This window comes from Onychomys torridus, chromosome 13 (genome assembly GCF_903995425.1).
Source record: "Onychomys torridus chromosome 13, mOncTor1.1, whole genome shotgun sequence".
In the NCBI taxonomy this organism is placed as follows: domain Eukaryota; kingdom Metazoa; phylum Chordata; class Mammalia; order Rodentia; family Cricetidae; genus Onychomys; species Onychomys torridus.
Window position 1 is genome coordinate 31,365,423 of NC_050455.1, and position 19,802 is coordinate 31,385,224.

General features: G+C 41.9%; 1 protein-coding gene across 1 annotated transcript in view; it reads right to left on the reverse strand.

Moving 5' to 3' along the window:
• The window catches only part of Lars1 (leucyl-tRNA synthetase 1), a 44,117-nt gene extending 25,257 nt beyond the window's left edge, over nt 1–18,860 (reverse strand). Inside the window, exons 1-8 of the mRNA XM_036205218.1 lie at nt 18,682–18,860; nt 17,608–17,732; nt 14,518–14,605; nt 14,069–14,149; nt 8,996–9,133; nt 6,277–6,455; nt 4,332–4,389; nt 2,690–2,753 (exon numbers count right to left, since the gene is read on the reverse strand). Of these exons, the coding sequence (XP_036061111.1) occupies nt 2,690–2,753; nt 4,332–4,389; nt 6,277–6,455; nt 8,996–9,133; nt 14,069–14,149; nt 14,518–14,605; nt 17,608–17,732; nt 18,682–18,687 (739 nt within the window). The 5' untranslated portion in view covers nt 18,688–18,860. The remainder of the gene's footprint in view (nt 1–2,689; nt 2,754–4,331; nt 4,390–6,276; nt 6,456–8,995; nt 9,134–14,068; nt 14,150–14,517; nt 14,606–17,607; nt 17,733–18,681) is intronic.
• Between the last annotated feature and the right edge of the window lie 942 nt (nt 18,861–19,802).

A 19,802-nucleotide genomic window follows, 5' to 3' on the forward strand; every position in this document is an offset into this window, starting at 1 on the left:
TGCTAAGCCCTAGGGTTTTGCAGATTTGGAAAGCCATTTGAAAGACAACAAGGCATAATGGTACTTCTAACTACTTTGCAACCCTACTGGGGCTGGATTAATTAAAACAAAACAAAACAAAACATTCCAAAAGGTATCCTACATGGGTGAAAAAGAACACTCCCAGGGGCCATGGGTTACTGAATGAAAATTCCAATACTAAGAGTGGGATACTTTCCTGTGAGTGGTTGGCCAGGAAAGCCCCTCCAGCCCCACAAATCATAAAAGCTCTTGCTATTTCTGTTGGTTGTATGCCAGGACTAGACTGTAAGATGTTACTGCCAAAGACACTACATGTGCATCGTTTGACTGTGGGACATGGAGAAATTAGCCAGGACGAACTAGAAACTCCCACCCTGCTGGCTGGCTATGATAGCTTTAGAAGGTGCTATGTAGGCTGCTGGTGAAGAATTGTCACCAACATTCTTGTTTGGCTACGGACCCATGTATACTAAAATATCAATATGCCAGGCAAGATGTACCTGCTTGTGTAATAGTGGCTCAGCTCTCATGGGTAAGACCAACAGCCTTCCAGTTGGATTTAAGATCTGCTCTAAAAGAGGAAATTCACATCTGTTACTGTAAGCCAAAACAAAACCTCTGGCTGGGAATATCAGAAGCCCCAATGGGGAAGCAACTTCTATACTTTTACTTGATGGGTATCGTATGCCTGTCAAACTGCCTTCTAACCATGTGCGTTCACACCCATAGATCACAGTTATCAGCCTCAACTCATAACCACTGGTGAAGCTTTTGAGGACAAGTGACTGCTACTGTGATGTGTGGCCTATTTCTTAACCATAGGTGGACATCTGTAGTTATCTCCTTCAAGGCTCAGGGATCATTGCAAAAGGGGGCAGAAAGGATGTAAGAGCTGGAGGAGGCTGTCAGTGTTGTGTAACAGTTTCTTGTGAGATTGAAACATTCTATCCTAAAGAGAAGCTCTTTACACAGGAAAGGGAACAACTCAAAATACCTTAAGGAAATCCCTGAAACTAACCAGATCCCACTAGGCCCCTCCCTGCCAGAGAAAACAATCAAAGCTGAGAGTCTAATCAGATACTGAAGCTGAGCTATAAAGATTCTCATAGGAGAAAAAGTTGCAAAGACGACTCTGAGACCAGATCAGCTGCCTAGATGAGGTTTAGACCAGCTGAGGCACTTGGAAAGGACATTCTCCAACCTGCTGAGATGTGCAAGCTGTGTACTGTACTCCAGATTCCCAGCTTTGTAAACTGCCACATATGCTGGGGTGGGCTTTGGTGATAGAGCTATTTTTGAGTCATTTCTGCTCCTGTAAGTAACCCCAATAAAACTCATTGGGTCACCAAAATCTAGTTTCCATATTTTGGAATATGGAAGGTATTCACATCTTGGTTTGTTATGGAATCCCTATCTAGAGTGAGCAGATGTATGTGTGCTGAACCTCCCCAGAAAAAGTTTTGTCACACAGCAGGCTACATTGAGGAACCTTGTCCCAAACAAACAAATATTCTAGGCCAGGGAAGACCCCCCATGTCACCCCCATTGGTCATCTAATGCCAAATAGTCAACCCTGCAATCAAATACATAAAGTAACATCACACAGACAAAGCAGGGTATATCTATATAATAAGAAATATGGCCAGGTGGTGGTGGCACACGCCTTTAATCCCAGCACTTGGGAGGCAGAGGCAGGTAGATCCCTTTGAGTTCCAGGCCAGCCTGGTTCCAGGAAAGGCGCAAAGCTTCACAGAGAAACACTGTCTCAAAAAACCAAAAAAAAAAAAAAAAAAGAAATAGAAATATGGCCAGGCAGTAGTAGTGCACACCTTTAATCCTAGCACTTGGGAGTCAGAGGCAGGTAGATCTCTGTGAGTTTGATGACAGCTTGGTCTACAGAGTGAGTTCCAGGAAAGCCAGAGCTGTTACAAAGAGAAACCCTGACTTGAAAAACAAAAGAAATATGTATGTAACAACAACTAAAGGAAAGAAAGGTCATGAGTGTGAGACAAAGTAGGGGTGGGGGAGTACATGGGAAGGGTCAGAGAGAGGAGTGGAAAGGGAAAATGATGTAATTATATTTTAACTTTAAAAAATAAAAACACTACAAAAAAAAACTGTAGAGCTGTCAAGGTGATTCCATAGGCTAAATGCTTGTCATGCCTGATGACCCCAAAATCCCCAGAACACACATAAAAAAGCCAAACGTGGTGGCACACATCTGTAATCCCAGAATCACTAGAGTGAGATGAGAGGTGGAGACAGGAGAATCACCCCGTTTGTTGGCCAGCTGGTCTGAAGCACACAGAGAAACAAGAGACCCTGCCTCAAAGCAAGGTTGGGAGGGAAATCAGCTCTAAAAAGCTGTCATCTGTTCGTTGGAGACAATGTTGTGGGAAAACAAAGCAGTCATCTGACCTACACATATGCACCACAGTATGAGCATGCTCACTCACACATGTATCATGCACAGATGCACAAAAAATAAACATCTTTATAAACATTGAGTCTTTTAATAGATTATATTAGCAATACTCCTGTTTTAACTTATATACTGTGCTGCTTATCCACAAAGAAAACATGAGTATTTAAATTTCTGTTAAAAGCAAAAGAACCTATCTTCTGCAGCCCTATCTGAGTAACAGCAAGGATAAAAACGTGTACTCACCATCAGCTGAAAATTTGTCAACAGCTTGGCTCAAAGTGAGGAAATTGCCCGTAGATTTTGACATCTGAAAAAGAAAGTGATTAGACATTAATAAGGATATACATAAATGAGCAGGGTGGTGGTGGTGCACCCCTTTAATCCCAGCTCTTAGGAGGCAGGGGCAGATGGATTTCTATGAGTTTGAGGTCAGCCTGGTTTACAGAGTGAGTTCCCAGACAACTGGGTCTACACAGAGAAACCCTGCCTTGAAAAAAAGAATATACACAAATAAGACAATCCAAATCCAGTTAATCAGACTGGCTGTGAGGAGTCAAAGAGCCAAAGCATCTGAATGAGAAGGACAGGGAGGCGAATGACCGAGAGGCAAGCACTGACGCTGAGGCCATCAAGGATCTGTGTGGGTTCCCAGTCATCAACACTAAGGACCAGGCCACCCTGTGACCTCCTTAAGGCTGGGTCACAGAACTGACTCGACTGTACCAGGGAACACTGGCTGCTTACACAGGGGAGAGCCCTGCTGACCTGGAGTCATTAGAAACAGAATAGGTTCCCTCACGAGGATAGAGTGAGGCTTTCATGACCTTCAGCAGCACTTAGAGAGCAGCATTCATAGCAGACTAAGAAAAATGCCATATTCTAATAGGGTCTAACCATGTAGCCCTTGCAGGCAGAGCTCATAGAGAACCACCATCTGCCTCTGCCTCCTAAGTGCTAAGAAGAAAGGTGTGCACCACTACACCCACCCAAGGAAAAGAACTTCTAACATTCACCTTTTGCTTCTGGGTACTGGCTTATCTAGCACCGTATAGTATAATTTATACCATCTGCTGTGTGTTCAAATCCGTATCTATTTCCATTATAACATTTCTAAAGGTTTGTTTTCATTTGTATTTATTGATGTGTATGTGAGGATATGAGTGTGTGTGAGCATGCACATGCCCAGAGTCCAGAAGAGAGCACGAGCTCCTTGGAGCTGCAGTGACCTGGGTACTAGGAGCTTCGAGGTCTGAGCAGTCCTCCAGCTCCTACTGTAACACTCAGAACAGCGGTCCGGCCTGCCAGCACTATTCTATTAGTTACACTAACACTGATTGGTTAGCCAATGAACCTGACTTATTAATTTGGAAGTAAACGCAGTCATTTTGAAGGGTTTGTGCGTGTTGTGTGTGGTTTCTGTTGAGCAGGCATTAGAGAGACAAGCAGGGAGACTGCATAACTGACTTAGTGAGATCAATCCTACACAGCCAACAGAAGGAACAATATTCCTAAGGGTGTTGGGAGAGCAGTGTAAGCGGGAACAGCATTACATGATATATGAAAGCCCCTTAAACCCCAAATTCTCTTGCTCCTCAAGAGCTGTTCGTCACAGTATCAAACAAAGACCAATGGGCATTCTCTGCAGTGGGTAAGAGGCAGCTGATGGGTCACAATGCTAAGATCTCTATTTATGCTCTCTGTCCTCCTTCCTTTTCTTCATTGCTCTCCTCCAGTGAATGCCAATATCATAACAAACCTGTTCTGCTTACTCAGAAAATGAAATCTGAGTTTATGCGATCAGTGCTGAAGAGTTTCGATAATCTTAACTCTAATTCATATCACTTTTATTTTTGTCCTCAGCTGAAAGCCTTGCCGAGAGCCTCACCTTCTCTGAGTTGAGCAGCAGGTGTCCATTTGCTCGCACTGCCACAGGCCACTTGTCACTTCACAGGCACACGTTGCAAGACAGAGAACAGAAAGTAAAACAGGATTACAGTTCCCCATGATACCCTGACTGAGGTAAATGTTAACAATGAGCAGACTGTTGAGACAAGGCCAAGGCACTGCTGCTGCTCTGATGGTCTAGGCCTCAAAAACAGGGCTTGGCTCATCTCACAGAAGTGCTCCCTGTGCTGTGCTCCTGTTGTCAACAGGAAGGAACTGAAAAGAACTAAAGGACTAGGCTGGGCGGTGGTGGCGCATGCCTTTAATCCCAGCACTTGGGAGGCAGAGCCAGGCGGATCTCTGTGAGTTCGAGGCCAGCCTGGTCTACAGAGTGAAATGGAGGACAACCAGGGCTACACAGAGAAACCTTGTCTCGTGGGAAAAAAAAGAAGAAGCAAAGGACTGGCTCTGTGACCTATGAAGACAGAAACAGAGCAACTGTTTTGAAACCACAGGCAAGGCTCAGGTATGAACACAGGAAGATCTTGAAAATATGCTAAGAGACAGAAGAGAGCATATACTGTGGTTACCTTTGCATGAATACAAATATATAGCTAATTTCCAGAATATGCATAAACATTTGTTGCAAAAGAAACCAGAAAACAGACAGGTGATGGTGGCGCACACCTCTGACCCCAGCACTCGGGGAGGGCCAGGAAGTAGATCATTGAAACTGAGTCCAGACTAGTCTACAGAGGGAGTTCCAGGACAGCCAGGGCTACCCAGAAAAATGCTGTTTCAAAAAACAAAAAACCATACACTTAGATATTAGCTAACATGTAAGATTTACAATAAATTTAAAAGAAATACTTAAGTAATAGTCAACATACTCAAGTTAAAGACACTTTGGTGTCTTCATATTCTTTAAATAAAACCCCTTTCTTAGCAACTGTTAATAAATGTATTCTGATAAGACAAATATTGAAGTTTCTTCCTTACATTGAGTCCCACTAGTTGCCAGTCTAATAACATTCAAATTTTTGGTGACATTCAGCCAGAATATACTGCTGTAAATTTAAAAGTTATTCCCTACATTTTTTAAACGATATAAAAATAAATGCCTGTATCCAGCATATTGGGCGTTAACAGCTTAGATACAAGATTGTAAAACATCAAAAGAGAGGTTGGGGATTTAGCTCAGTGGTAGAGCGCTTGAAACAAGGCCTGGGGTTCGATCCTCAGCTCAAAAACAAAAACAAAAACAAACAAACAAACAAAAAAACATCAGAAGCAAATTTCTGCCCTCCAAGGTTCTCCCATTGTACTGTAAGCCTGTATTTAAGACCTCCTCCCTCCTTCAATAAATGGCATTCGGCATTCAAAAAAAAAAAAAAAGAAGAAGAAGAAGAAGAAGAAGAAGAAGAAGAAGAAGAAGAAGAAGAAGAAGAAGAAGAAGAAGAAGAGGGGATCAAGATCATGATGGGGAAACCCACAGAGACAGCTGACCGGTGCTAGTTGGAGCTCACTGACTCTGGACTGACAGCTCAGGAACCTACATGGTACTGAACTATGCCTGCTGAACATGGGTGACAGTTGTGTGGCTTGATCTGTTTGTGGGGTCCCTGGCAGCAGGGCCAGGACTTATCCCAGGTGCATGAACTGACTTTTTGGAACCCATTCCCTGTGGTGGGATAACTTGCTCAGCCTTGATACAATGGGGAGGGGCTAGGCTCTCCTTCAACTTGGTATGCCAGACTTTGTTGACTACCATGGGAGGCCTTACCCACTCTGAGGAGTGGATGGGGGTCGAGTGGGAGGGAGGTGAGGAGGTGGGAGAAGGGGAGGGAGGGGGAACTGGGGTTGGTATGTAAAATGAAAAAACTTTTAATAAATAAATACATTTAAAATAGATAAATAAATAAATGCCTTTCACTTATTGTTAACACCTACGGCGATGGCATACCTTCAAACCTATTTTCTTCAGATCCTGAACAGCCAGTGGTGGGAAATAATCAAGCCAATGTTCTGCTTCAGAGAACTTCACTATGTCTTCATCAGAAAGCCCAAGGGATTTCATAATGTCCCACTGGTACTTGGAAGATCCTGTTTTGGCAGCAGCTTTACTCTGAAAACAATTAAACACAAACTCCATTAAGCTCAGCCAAAAACTGTTCAGCATCTCAGGACCACAGTAACTTTAATTCAGTAATCCCACTTGGTAATCCTGTTTCTTTTGGAAACAGGGTCTCACAGTGTAGTCCTAACTGGCCTGAAACTCACTATGTAGACAGGCTCTCTCACAAGGGATCCGTGCTCTGCCTCACAGCAACCCTGCTGATACACTGCAAGGCCACAGAAGGCAGGGATACTGTTCTGTCAGGATGTCCCCCAGGAAACAGACACTAGGGACAACAAATGAAGGGCCAATAAGGAGCACCATCATGACAGTCTTAGCATCAAACTCTTTCCTTTCTTCTAACAGCACACATGCCCTCCTTAGGTCAAAATAAAAACTGAAGGACAGTCTATTGAATGGTTTAAATTTTGGCTCCCACTGTGACCATAGGAATCTTTTTTTTTTTTAAGATTTATTTATTTATTATGTATACAGAAGAGGGTGCCAGATCTCATTACAGATGGTTGTAAGCCACCATGTGGGTGTTGGGAATTGAACTCAGGACCTCTGGAAAAGCAGTCGGTGCTCTTAACCTCTGAGCCATCTCTCCAGCCCCCTGACCATAGGAATTTTAATTCCCCTTGTAACAGTGTTAAGAGGTAGAATCTTAGTGAGGTTCTGCCCTCAAGACTGGAGTACTGCTGCACCGCAGAAGACAAACCCAGCCCCTCCTCAACATGTTACTTCCTCTCTCTCTCTCTGTCTCTCTTTCCTGCCCTACTACTATTTCTTTGCCCTTCCTTGACAGATAACCAGCATGAAATGCCTCAACAGGTACTGAACTCTCAACATGAGCCTTCCCAGCCTCAAGAATAGTGGGCCAAAAACTTTCCAGTCAGTATAAATCACCCAATCTGTAGTATATATCGCTGCAACACAAAAATAGACATGACTTTTTTGACAGTCAACAAATTCTATATCTGAATAATACTCCACGTCAAAAATCATAGAAGACAACGGTGTAGTGTGGATTCTAGATTGAGTCTTTTTCTTTTAAATTTATTCACTTTTACTTTATGTATATTTTGCCTGCATGTATTTATATGTATCATGTGTAGGCCTGGTGTCCTCAGAGGTCAGAAGAAGGTATTAGATCCCCTCAAACTCTGAGTTGTGGATGCCTGTGAACTACTACCACGTGTGTGCATGTTGGGAATCATACCTGGATCCTCTGCAAGAGCAACAAGTACTCTTAACTGCTGAGCCACCTCTCCAGCCCCTGCACCCCCCACTCCCCAAATGGATCTTAAAGCAGAGAAAAGCCATTAGGAGAAGGATGGGGGATATCTTTCTGTACACTGTGAATATGTATTGCTCTGATTTGGTTGATAAAGAAAGCCATTTGGCCTGTGGCAAGTCAGGTTGTAGCTAGGCGGGAAATTGAAGAGAGAGACAGGAAGAAGAAAGGCAGAGGGAGAGAGACGTCTGCTGCCACTGAAGGAACAACATGTCAGCCGACTGATAAGATTAATAGAAATGGGTTAATTTAAGATATAAGAGCTAGCTAGCAAGAAGCTTGAGCCATAGGCCATGGCCATGTAATTTGTAATTGAGATAAGCCTCTGTGTGTTTACTTGGGTCTGAGCAGTTGCAGGACCAGGCAGGGCACTGAACTAATGTTAGCTGCTGAGGTAGGAGAACTGTATCACAGTTATAGAAGACTAACATTAGGGGAGGTGGGCAAAGGTTATGCTAGAATGCTGTACTACCTTTTTTTTTGAGCTGAGGATCGAACCCAGGGCCTTGCGCTTGCTAGGCAAGCACTCTACCACTGAGCTAAATCCCCAACCCGAAACTCCTTTAAATTTAGAATATATCAAATTAAAGTGAAAAAATAACAAGAAAGCCAGACAATATTTTGATTTGATTTTTTATTTTTATGTATATGGGTATTTTGCCTGCATGTATGTCTGTGTACCATATGCATACTCAAAGGGGCAAGAAGAGGACAGCAGATACCCTGGGACTGGAGTTACAATCAGTAATGAACCACGATGTAGGTACTGGGAATGGACATGGGTTAACAGTGCTGTTAACTGCTGATCCATCCATCTCTCCAGCTGATCTGATGTATTTCTATCTTTGTGGGTGTACATATGATGTATGTTTATGTGTGCACGCTCATCAGTAACTATGTTGCAGTTGTGGAAGTCAGGACAACCTCCGGTAGCATTTCTTGACTTCCAGCTTGTTTGAGGCAGTCTCTGTTGTTCAACACTGTGACTCCAGACTAGCTAGCCAACAAGCTTCTAGGGATTTTTCTGTCTCTACCTCCCATCTCATTAATGGAGGGCTAGGATTTAGAGACAATGTGCTTATCCAGAAAGCTCTTTACCCACTGACCCATCTAAGCAGCCTTGATTTGATAGTTTCTTCAAATTACCAAGTACCTTTCATGTGCCAGGCACCTGCCAGTGTTGGGTATGTACAAATAAACCAGAGAGGGGAAAACTTTAGCCAAGAAACTGAAATGTAAATAACCACCAGACCTTTTTTCCTTTGGCTTTATCCTTCATTATTATATCTCCAGGCTTAACACTGCTCTCTTCCTCTTCCTCTTCCTCCTCTGGAAACTCAGGAGGGCAGCCATACAGCTCTATTTCTCTTTTCAGCTTGTCAGCACATGCCTACAGCACAACAGGAGACAGAGCCAAGTTCAGAACTCAAAGAAATAAAGCTGTTTCCAAGGCCAACTAAAACCGACTTTCTGAAATTGTGTGCAATGTCTATACATACATATTATATACATAACACTATAGAAAACCCAAATGATGCAAATCACATACCTCAAATTCCTCTAATATAGTCTGTATTTTATTCAATATCTACAGTACTCAATGTAGCATCCTGATACACTAAACAGCAGAAATGAAAAGATTCATAAAACACAATATAGCATTTTGGGTAACAATACTAATGGTTTCTCATTTTGAAGATTATCTTTGTAGTGGAAGGTAAATTCTTACCCTGTTAGTAATCAGCACTCCTGCTAGGCAGACAGGACAAATACTAAATTAGAAAACAGCCGTGCAGTGGTGGCACACGCCTTTAATCCAAGCACTCGGGAGGCAGAGGCAGGTGGATTTTTGTGAGTTGTTCAAGGTCAGCCTGGGCTACAAAGTGAGATCCAGGAAAGGCGCAAAGCTACACAGAGAAACCCTGTCTCGGGAAAAAAAAAAAAAAAAAAAAAGAAAGAAAGAAAATGAAAACAGACACTGACATGAAATGATTTATCCAAGACTTCAAGCTACTGAACTGGGCTTTCCACCACAGTTCTTCCCAGCTATACTATGAGTTAAAACATCGAAGAGTTTTAGTTAAGTAAGATACAACTAAAAAGGTACTACTGACACACACAGCTGTTCTGGGGGTTGAGGCAGGGGGATTACAGTTCACAATCATCCTGGGCAATATAACAAGACTGTCTCAAAATAAAAATTAAATAAAAATATGGATATAATTCAGGTTTAGAGAGACTATTTACATAGTAAAGCAAAGCCCTGCCTCAAAGTCCAGGACTAAAAGGGGAGAAAGTCCCACCATTTGGTTTGAAGATGTGACCCAGAGTTAGAGCACTTGGCTACCATGTATAAGACCCTGAGTTCAATTTCCAACACCACATACATAACACAAAAAAGTCATCATTTTTGCAACCACAAATACAGTAATTAAAATAAGCCAGGATTATCAAAAGATGTTAAAACCACTAGGCTACTGAATTATAAGCCATTCAGAGGTTCTTAACATAGTCCCCACAGGCTACTTTTTAATTACTAAAGAAGACACCCTTAGAATGAGGAACTCGGTCATGTATTAACTTAATGTTACTAAAATGGGACAGGATGCCACCATATGCTTTCTGCTGTGACACAATGGGAAGTTTATGCCTCATCAATATAGTATTCTTTTCAAAGTATCTAAATACAAACAATAATTAACATCATGACAAACAACTAAAAGGTCTAAAGGGAACTGTATGTGAAGCACAACCCCTAGAAGAAAATGTAAAAATGCAACCAAGAAAGACATCTTGAGACGACCAAGGAACTAGAGAGAAGATACAGGTGTTAATATCGCATCAATGCTCAATCAAGAGGAGATAATGTGACTACAGTGGTACACAGAATGCCCCTGCTCTCCAGAGATGCATGCTACAAGACATCTTTCCTTCCTATGGAGGAAAGAAAGATGCATGCTACAAAACAGATGAAGGCTATAGGCACACTGCAAAAGAGATACACACCATAAAGGAGATGCACTATAGCGAGAGATGTGCACTAAAATCTTCAGGAGGATAGCATAACATCTGCAACTCACTTTCAAAAAGTACACAGAATAACAACAGAAAGGCGTGGGTGCCTAGGTATGAGCTGACAGAGCTAAAGCAAAGGCAACAGACTGCAAGGAGAACGTACTAAACATCCCCTGTACCACCCTTTCACCTCTTCTGCTAGTCTGACAGCTGCCAAAACAACAGGCTGGAAAACACAAGTTCCTGGGCTGGGGTGTAGCTTAGGCACTGCAGTGCTCACCTCACCCACATAAAGTCCTGATTCTAGCCCCACACCATACACACTAGGCATGATAGCACAGCCTGTATTTCCAGGACTTACAGGGTGGAGGCAGTTCATACTTGGCTACACAGCAAGTTCAAGGACAGCCTAGGCTACATGAGACCTTGTCCTAACAACAACAACAACAATAAAATCCTAATTATATTACTTTTAAAATCTTTCCGGGGCTGGAGAGATGGTTCAGAGGTTAAGAGCACCGGCTGCTCTTCCAGAGGTCCTGAGTTCAATTCCCAGCAACCACATGGTGGCTCACAACCATCTGTAATGAGATCTGGTGCCCTCTTCTGGCTATTATCCATAACAAATAAATATTAAAAAAAAAAAAAGTAACTCTTAGAATTAAAGATTGATACTGAAGGAAGGAGGTTAATAAAAATGTCATAAATTGTGTTCAAACTAAAGGTAGATGCTAGAGAACTTAACTCTTTTAAAAAAACCTTTTCAGCAGAGTGATGGTGGCACACACCTTTAACCTCAGCACTCAGGAGGCAAAAGCAGGTGGAGTTCTGTGAGTTCAGGCCAGCCTGGGGAAAAAATTCAGTTCTCTTTTTCTGATCTATTCTTCATTGATAATTACTTCTAAAATAAGCTTTTATTTTGTTTTGTTTTTGAGAGAGGGTCTCACTATGTAGATCTGGCTTGCCTAGAATTCTCTATGGAGACCAGTAGACCAGGCTGGCTGCAAACTCAGAGATCTGCTGGCCTCTGCCTCCTGAGTGCTGGGATTGTATTGCTTTTTTGAGACATGGTCTCACTATGTAGACTTGGCTTGCCTGGAACTCACCATATAGATTGGGCTAGCCTCAAACTCATAGATATCCACCTGCATCTACCTCCCAAGTACTGAGATTAAAGTTGTGCATACCATGCATCAGCAAATGTACTTACAAAAATAATCAAAATATAACGTGCATTACTGTATGTCATTCTGTGTGCACAGATATACATCACTGTACATTTTACTTGTTAGAAATAATTACCCAATTCCAACAGATATGAATATATAAATTCAAAACACATTAAAAATGACATAGAAATCACCTGTGCATCAATGTGGGCTTTGTGTTTTTCCTTTTCCCTGAAACAGTCTCATAGTGTAGTTCAGATTGGCCTCAAACCCTCAATCCTCCTGCCTCAGCCTCCGAAGAACTGAGACTATTGCCCTGCCACACCTAGCTAATGTATACTTTTACTTGAACCCTTCTTCCAATATATTTGCATGTGCCCATGCATGTGCACACATGTGGAAGTCAGAGGACAGCCTCAGATGTTAGTCCTGGCCTTCTGGTTTGAGAGGGGGGGTCTCTTGTTCACTGCTCCATATGCCAGGCTAGCTGACCCTGAGCTTCCGGCAACTCTTCTGCTTCCCATATCCTGGTAGGGGCACACTGAGATTACACATTTGCATGCACTGCTGTGTCTGGTTTTCAGGTGGATTCAGGGGCTCTGAATTCAGATCATCAGGCTTACTTGGTGTGGTGGTATGAATAAAAATGGCCCACACAGGCCCACAGGGAGTGGCACTATTAGGAGGTGTGACCTTGTTAAAGTAGGTATGCCCATGTTGGAGGAAATGTGTCACTGTGGAAGCAGGTTTTAAGGTTTTACAAGCTCAAGTCTGGCCAGTGTGGCACACAGTTTCCTTCTGCTGCAGATCCAGATGTAGAACTCTCAGCTACCTCTCTAGCACCATGTCTGCCTGCGTGCCACCGTGCTTCCCACCATGATGATGATGGACTAAACCTCTGAACTGTATACCACCCCCAATTAAATGTTTTCCTTTGTAAGAGTTGTCGTGGTCATGGTGTTCCTCACAGCAATAGAAACCCTAAGACACTTGGCAAGTGCTTTACCCATTAAGCTATCTCCCTAGCCCTTCAAAAATTTTTAAATTAGCCGGGCGGTGGTGGCAAATGCCTTTAATCCCAGCATTCAGGAGGCAGAGTCAGGTGGATCTCTGTGAGTCCGAGGCCAGCCTGGTCTACAGAGTGAGATCCAAGACAGATACCAAAACTACACAGAGAAACCTTTTCTAAAAACAAAACAAAACAAAACAAAATTAATTTAATTTTCACTATAACAAATTTAACTCATTTCATAGAATACTTTAACATAATATGGCACAAGTTAAATCCAATTCCAAGATCATGAATCAGGTATTGTTGGGGGATATTATTTTAAGGTGTGTTACCTTTGCTTATGTTGCATTTGTTTAACTCTATGAAGCTTTATTACTGTGCCTGTGTAAAACACCTGATGATCTAATAAAGAACTGAATGGCCAATGGCAAAGCAGGAGAAAGGACAGGCAGGGCTGGCAGGCAGAGAGTATTCACAGGAGAGAACTGGGAGGAGGGAGCTAGCAGCCAGAGGAGGAGGAGGACTCCAGGGGCCAGCCTCATCTACACAGCCAGCCACAGAGTAAGAGTAAGATTTACAGAAGTAAGAGAACAGGAAAAGCCCAGAGGCAAAAGGTAGACAGGATAAGTTAAGAAAACCTGGCTAGAAACTAAGCCAAGCTAAGGCCAGGCATTCATAAGTAAGAATAAGTCTCTGGAGGGCTGGGGATTTAGCTCAGTGGTATAGTGCTTTCCTAGCAAGCGCAAGGCCCTGGGTTCAATCCTCAGCTCAAAAAAAAAGAATAAGCCTCTGTGTGTGATTTATTGGGGAGCTGCCTCCCCCTCAAAAGAGCCAAGAAACAACAAGGTATAATTATTAACTCTAAGCTTAAGAGTAGAAACCAGGGGCTGGAGAGATGGCTCAGAGGTTTAAAAGCACTGGCTGCTCTTCCAGAGGTCCTGAGTTCAATTCCCAGCAACCACATGGTGTCTCACAACCATCTATAAGAATGGGATCTGATGCCTTTTTCTGGCATGCAGACATACATGCAGATAGAGCACTTATACCTAAAAAAAAAAATACATAAATAAATTTTTTAAAAAATTAAGAAAAAGGAAAGAGTGGAAGCCAATCCTCTAAGCAATCTTACCTTAATAGGCATACCGGTACAATGTAACCCAAAGGGAAACAGACAACTTTTTCCTTTTAATCTCTGGTATCCAACTGCAAACTACAGGGAGAAAATCAAATTTAAATTATAAATATAAATGGTAGATGTACACAAAACACTAACTTTTGACAGCACTAATTTCCCTCTCCCAGCTTTAGAACACTTTATCACTGCAAAAGTCTTCTCCACTATGTTCCTGTGTTGTTTTTCACCAACACAGAAATTCTGAACATACACCTCCAGAGCCCTGAACAAATATGCACATGGCATGGAAACAAAAGTATAAAATTAAACTATAAAAATTATTCTTTAAAAGAAAGAATTTGAATTCCCTTAACAGAAAATGAATTTTACGCATGCAATTTTATACAAACTGATATGTATTATAGACCCTCCCTATCCCACCTTAGTAAACACAAGAGCATTACCTCACACTTTGATAAGGAAAACGTGTGTCCCAAATGAAGGCGTCCATTCATGTATGGATATGGGAAGGTGACAAAGTATTTGTCCTTGCTGCAAAATAATCATGTGAAAAAGAAAGTACAAAAAGAAAATTGTAAATTTCTTTCACAATAAACGATGGGATAGAAAGGATGCCTGGTCATGCAAGTACTGTTCGAAGTCTAGTTTTTTAAGGAGCTGGAGAGACAACTCAGTGTTAAGAGCACTTGCTGCCAGAATAAGAGGATCCACATGACAGCTCACAATCTACTGCAAATGTTCCAGGGGCTCAAATGTCTTCTGAACTGTGCAGGCACAGCACTAGTTAGTATACTTACGTGCAGGCAAAACAACTCATACACATAATACAAAAATAAAATCTTTTTAAAAAAAAAAAAAAAGTCTAGCTATTTAAAAGGTAGCAAGTTTGGGCTGGACTTGCCTTTAATCTACCACTCAGGAGCCAGGTGGATCACACAACATGTGCAGTGGAGAGATTTCCTAAATATCACACAGCACATGCAGTGGAGAGACTTCCTAAATATCACACGGCACATGCAGTGGAGAGACTTCCTAAATACCACACAGCATGTGCAGTGGAGAGACTTCCTAAATATCACACAGTATGTGCAGTGGAGAGACTTCCTAAATATCACACAGCATGTGCAGTGGAGAGACTTCCTAAATATCACACAGCACTTACAGTGGAGCACCTTATTGAAAGTTGTTTCATTTATCAGACAATTTTCCATTTTCACAAGAAGTATTTGTAACTTAGGTATTTATATCACATAGCATAAATGGCACATTTGTAAGTGTTAATTTTTCAGCCAGGATGGAAGGTAGAGGCAGCAGGGGGATCTCTGTGAATTCAAGGTCAGCCTGGTCTACATAGTGAGTTCAAGGCCAGCCAGGGCCACATAGTGAGACCCTGTTTCAATAAATAAAACATTCATTTTATTATGCCGTGTAATATAACTGAGCACTTACAAATGCACCCTCCAAATTATAACTCAATGAAGCCAAGCATGTGTGTTTTCTACTCCCAACAAGGGAAAACCAATAACCTCCAACTGGCTTTTGTCATTCTCTTCCTTTTCCATAGTTTACAAATATGGATATGCTCTTCAACAATACATCACTTAGTGTGACTCACTTGTAAATTTTATTAAAGCATGGTATGCTTCAAAAAGACTTTTGCAATTTGATTGTCACAATATTAATAAACTTCTTCAACAAACTGCATATGTCAACCAGTCATTCCTTTACTGAGCCACGCATTTATTGCAGTTCATTTTTTATTAAATTTATTTAATGTGGACTAAAATTCTAAAACCAAACTACAGAAGCAACAAACCGTAGTTTAAGGTATAACAATAGATACTGTATGCCAGCAATTTCTCTTTCAATTTAAATATATCATACTACATAGATTCCACTAGTGTACAGCTAACTAGTAATTAAACAGGATAGATTTTAGAATTAGTAAGCCCTATAAACAGCCTACAGTCACACCTTCAGTTCATCTGCTCTTAAAAACCACGCTGGTCTTGCCTGGTAAATACTTGGAAGGGCAGAGCCAGTAGTCCTACATGCCTTTAATCCTAGCCCTTGGGAGGTGAAGGCAGGGTGAGTTAGAAGCCAGTCTGGTCTACATAGTGAGTTCTAGGACAGCCAGAGCTGCATAATAGAGAGATCCTTAAAAAAAAAAAAAAAAAAAAATACTTGGAAGGACAGAAGTATAAAAGACTCACATCCTGGGAATTCTTATCAACTTTGAGAAGTTTACTTAGCCTCTCTGTATCTGTTTCACCATCTATAAAATGTGGTTTAATTTAAAAAAAAAACAAAAATTGTTTACCAGGTTGGGGATAGCTTAGTTAGTTGGCTGCTTGCCCAGAATACACAAAGTGCTGGGTCTGAGCCCCAACACCACATAGATCAAGCATGGTGGCACATGCCTATAACCCTAGCACTTGGGAGGTAGAGGCAGCGGATCAATTCCGGTCATTCTCTGCAACATGGCAAGTTTGAGGCTAGCCTGGGATAGTCTGAAGCCCTGTCTCAAAAAGCAAAAACAAGCATTCACTTTAAAGGTTATTAAGAAGCTAAGCAAGGGACTGGAGATGCTCAGTGGTTAAGAGCATCTGCTGTTCTCCCATAGACCGTGCCCAGCTATTGTAGCATTCTTTTTTTTTTTTTAATCTTTCGAGACAGGTTTCTCTGTGTAGCTTTGCACCTTTCCTGGAACTCACTTGGTAGCCCAGGCTGGCCTCGAACTCACAGAGATCCGCCTGCCTCTGCCTCCTGAGTGCTGGGATTAAAAGCGTGCACCACCATTGCCCGGCTGTAGCATTCTTTTTGAGGACAATTACTTTGCTTTTGTTTTTCCTCCAAGAATCACTGTCTACAATTAACCTCAAAATTATTATCTAGGGGCTGGAGAGACAGCTCAGCCATTAAAGGCTAGACTCACAACCAAAAATATGAGTTTTGCTCCTGGCACCCACAGCTGTCTCTGCAGCCACCACCAAAAAAAAAAAAAAAGGAAAAAAAAATTATTATCTTAGTATCAAAGCAACAGAGTATTTATGAAATAAGATCAACAAAAACAGTGCCCTAAAATTTTATTCTATATTGGAGTAATATCAGTAAGAATTTTCCCAAAGAAAAAACTTTCCTTTTATTAGTCAGTAAATACAAAACTTCAAAATATTCTCCTTTATCAAAATGTGAAAAAAAAATAGTTTTAAAAATCTGTATGGTTGGCAATATAGCTCAGAGACAAAGGCTCCAGGACAATCCTCAGAACCCACAAGGTAGCAGATAATTGTCTGTAAGTTCTCCTCTAAATTCCACACGTGTATCAAGACACACTTGCAAATACACACAAATTTTTAAAAAAATGGTTTTTTTAATTAAATCGTAATATGAACAAAATCTAAGAATTCCATAGGAAGCGTCTGACTTGAATACATAGTGGAACTCAACTCCTTCAGTCCACTTCATATTACACACACTTTCTCACATCCCTCTTCCTGGGGCAGTTGAATGTGAGGATCCCACCAACTCACCTGGTCTGTTTCTGCTTCTCCAAATGAGATGCATTGAGTTCAAACACTTTCTCAGCTTCCCATTTCTGCTGGACTTCTTTCTCAATCTTCTTCAAGAAGTCAACTTTAGCTGTTCCTTTTCTTTCCTATTAAATACAAATAACACAGAATGGCTTGCTTTAAAAAGTAAGAGCCAGGGACACTACTGCATGACATAATCCCAGCATCTAGGACGTGGAAGTAAGAGGATCAAGATTCAAGTTCACCCTCAGCCACATAGCAAGTTTGAGGCCAGCCTGGGCTACATGAGACCCTGAGTGAAAAACCAAGAGGAAAAAAAGAAGTCAGGCTAACAAAGAACTGAGCTGTTCACTGACAGATCAAATTCCTCATGCCTACCTCAAAATATAAATGAACAAGATTAAAAGTTAGTTATTGAGCCCAGCAGTAATGCCACAGGCTTTTAATCCCAGCACTCGGGAGGCTGAAGCAGGGGATCTCTGTGAGTTCGAGGGCAGCCAGGGCTAGACAGAAAAAAACCCCGTCTCAAAAAACCTAAATAATAATATACCTGAACTTACAACAACAAACTAGAGGGAAGGAGTCAGACTGCTGTCACTATAAAGGAGCGAGGTTTGAGGAAATAGATATTTCATCCGATCACAACATATGCACGCACTGAAACATCATATGGTAGGTACCTCATTAATACATAATTTCTATGAATCAAGTAAAAAAAGGTTTTTTGTTAAAAAAAAAAATGTTTTAATTGAAGAAAACAACAATAACAAGAAGCAAGGTATATTTAAAAATCAGCGCCCTCAAAGACCTTAAACACATTCACAGTGAGGTGCCCGACGTTGGCTGTTGAAACGTTTACAGACTCTTCTCTACCTCTATTTTTATTTGAAGCACGATGAAATTCCGTATTCGGAATTCAAGTAGTCCGTGTCAAGTGAAGACACTGGCTCAACTAGCGAGAAAAGCAAATGATTCTCCGGGAAATCCGTGCCTCAGCATGTGGAGAACCCAGAACACCTCAACAGCCGGGTTCCAGGGCCCGAACCTGGGGACGCTCTTCCCGCGCAAACTCACCGCCATGGTGCCGCCCAAATGACTCAAGATCCAGCACAGTGGTCCCGGTGATACCCTCAGAGAAGTGGCTCCAACTTTTCCCTCCCACTCGGGGAAGCCTAGCCTCCCAGGACACTAGAGCACACACTTCACACTTGCTGAGGCAATCTCACAGCTCAGAGACTACAACCGGGGGCATGTCGCGGACAGCAGGGAGTTGTAGTTCCCAGACCAGGAGTACTGAGAGCCAACTGGCATCTGTGAACTACAATTCCCAGAAGACATCGGGATACCGGAAGTTAGTCGTAGCCATAGGCCCACTCCCAGGTGACACCGGCAGTGATGTCACCCGCACGTTGAACTACAAGATCCGTGATGCAGTTCAGGATGATGGACTGCCGCAAGTGAGTACTAAAGGAGGTGGAGTTAGGAACGTGAACCTTCTCACCCCGTGGAGCTGTCTGTCTGTCAGGATGCCAGCATGCGGAATTGATTGTTATTCAGTGAGTGAGGTGCTAATTATGGCTTGCCACTATGCACAGGTATTTATTACTACCAGTGGCATTCAACAGCTCAGCATGTAGACATTTAATGGCATTTATCAAACAATCTGCACCTTTAGGAGAGAGATCAGAAACCCACCTGTTCGCCGAAGCTTGGCTCAGACCACGCCCAAGCCACATTTCAAGTACTCATCCGTCTATGGCTACCAAATTGGCTATGCATGTATGCTAAAATATTTCCATCAGCACAAAAGTATTCTATTGAACAGACCTGATAAAAGATGGCTTTTACTCTCTAGTGTTCAGATTTGTTCATGCATTTAGTAAACCCTAAGCGTCTGCAGAGCTCTTTAAGAGAGGCGAACAACTCAAACATGTGCTACCAACAGTACTAAAGAAATTTCTTTCACAAGTAGTTGTAGGTAAAATTTAATGATGGTGTAATACATGCCTGGAGTATGATATGAGCGCAATAAAAAAAATTGTTGGATGAAAGAAAGAAGGAACCTTAGGCTATAAAGAAGAAAGTTCCAGCCTTCCCAAATAAGGGCTGAGCACACAAATACACTCCCCTGCTTTCCACACCTTCTTCTTGTAACTAGTAACAATTTAGGAATCACTTTTTTGTTGTTATTTTTT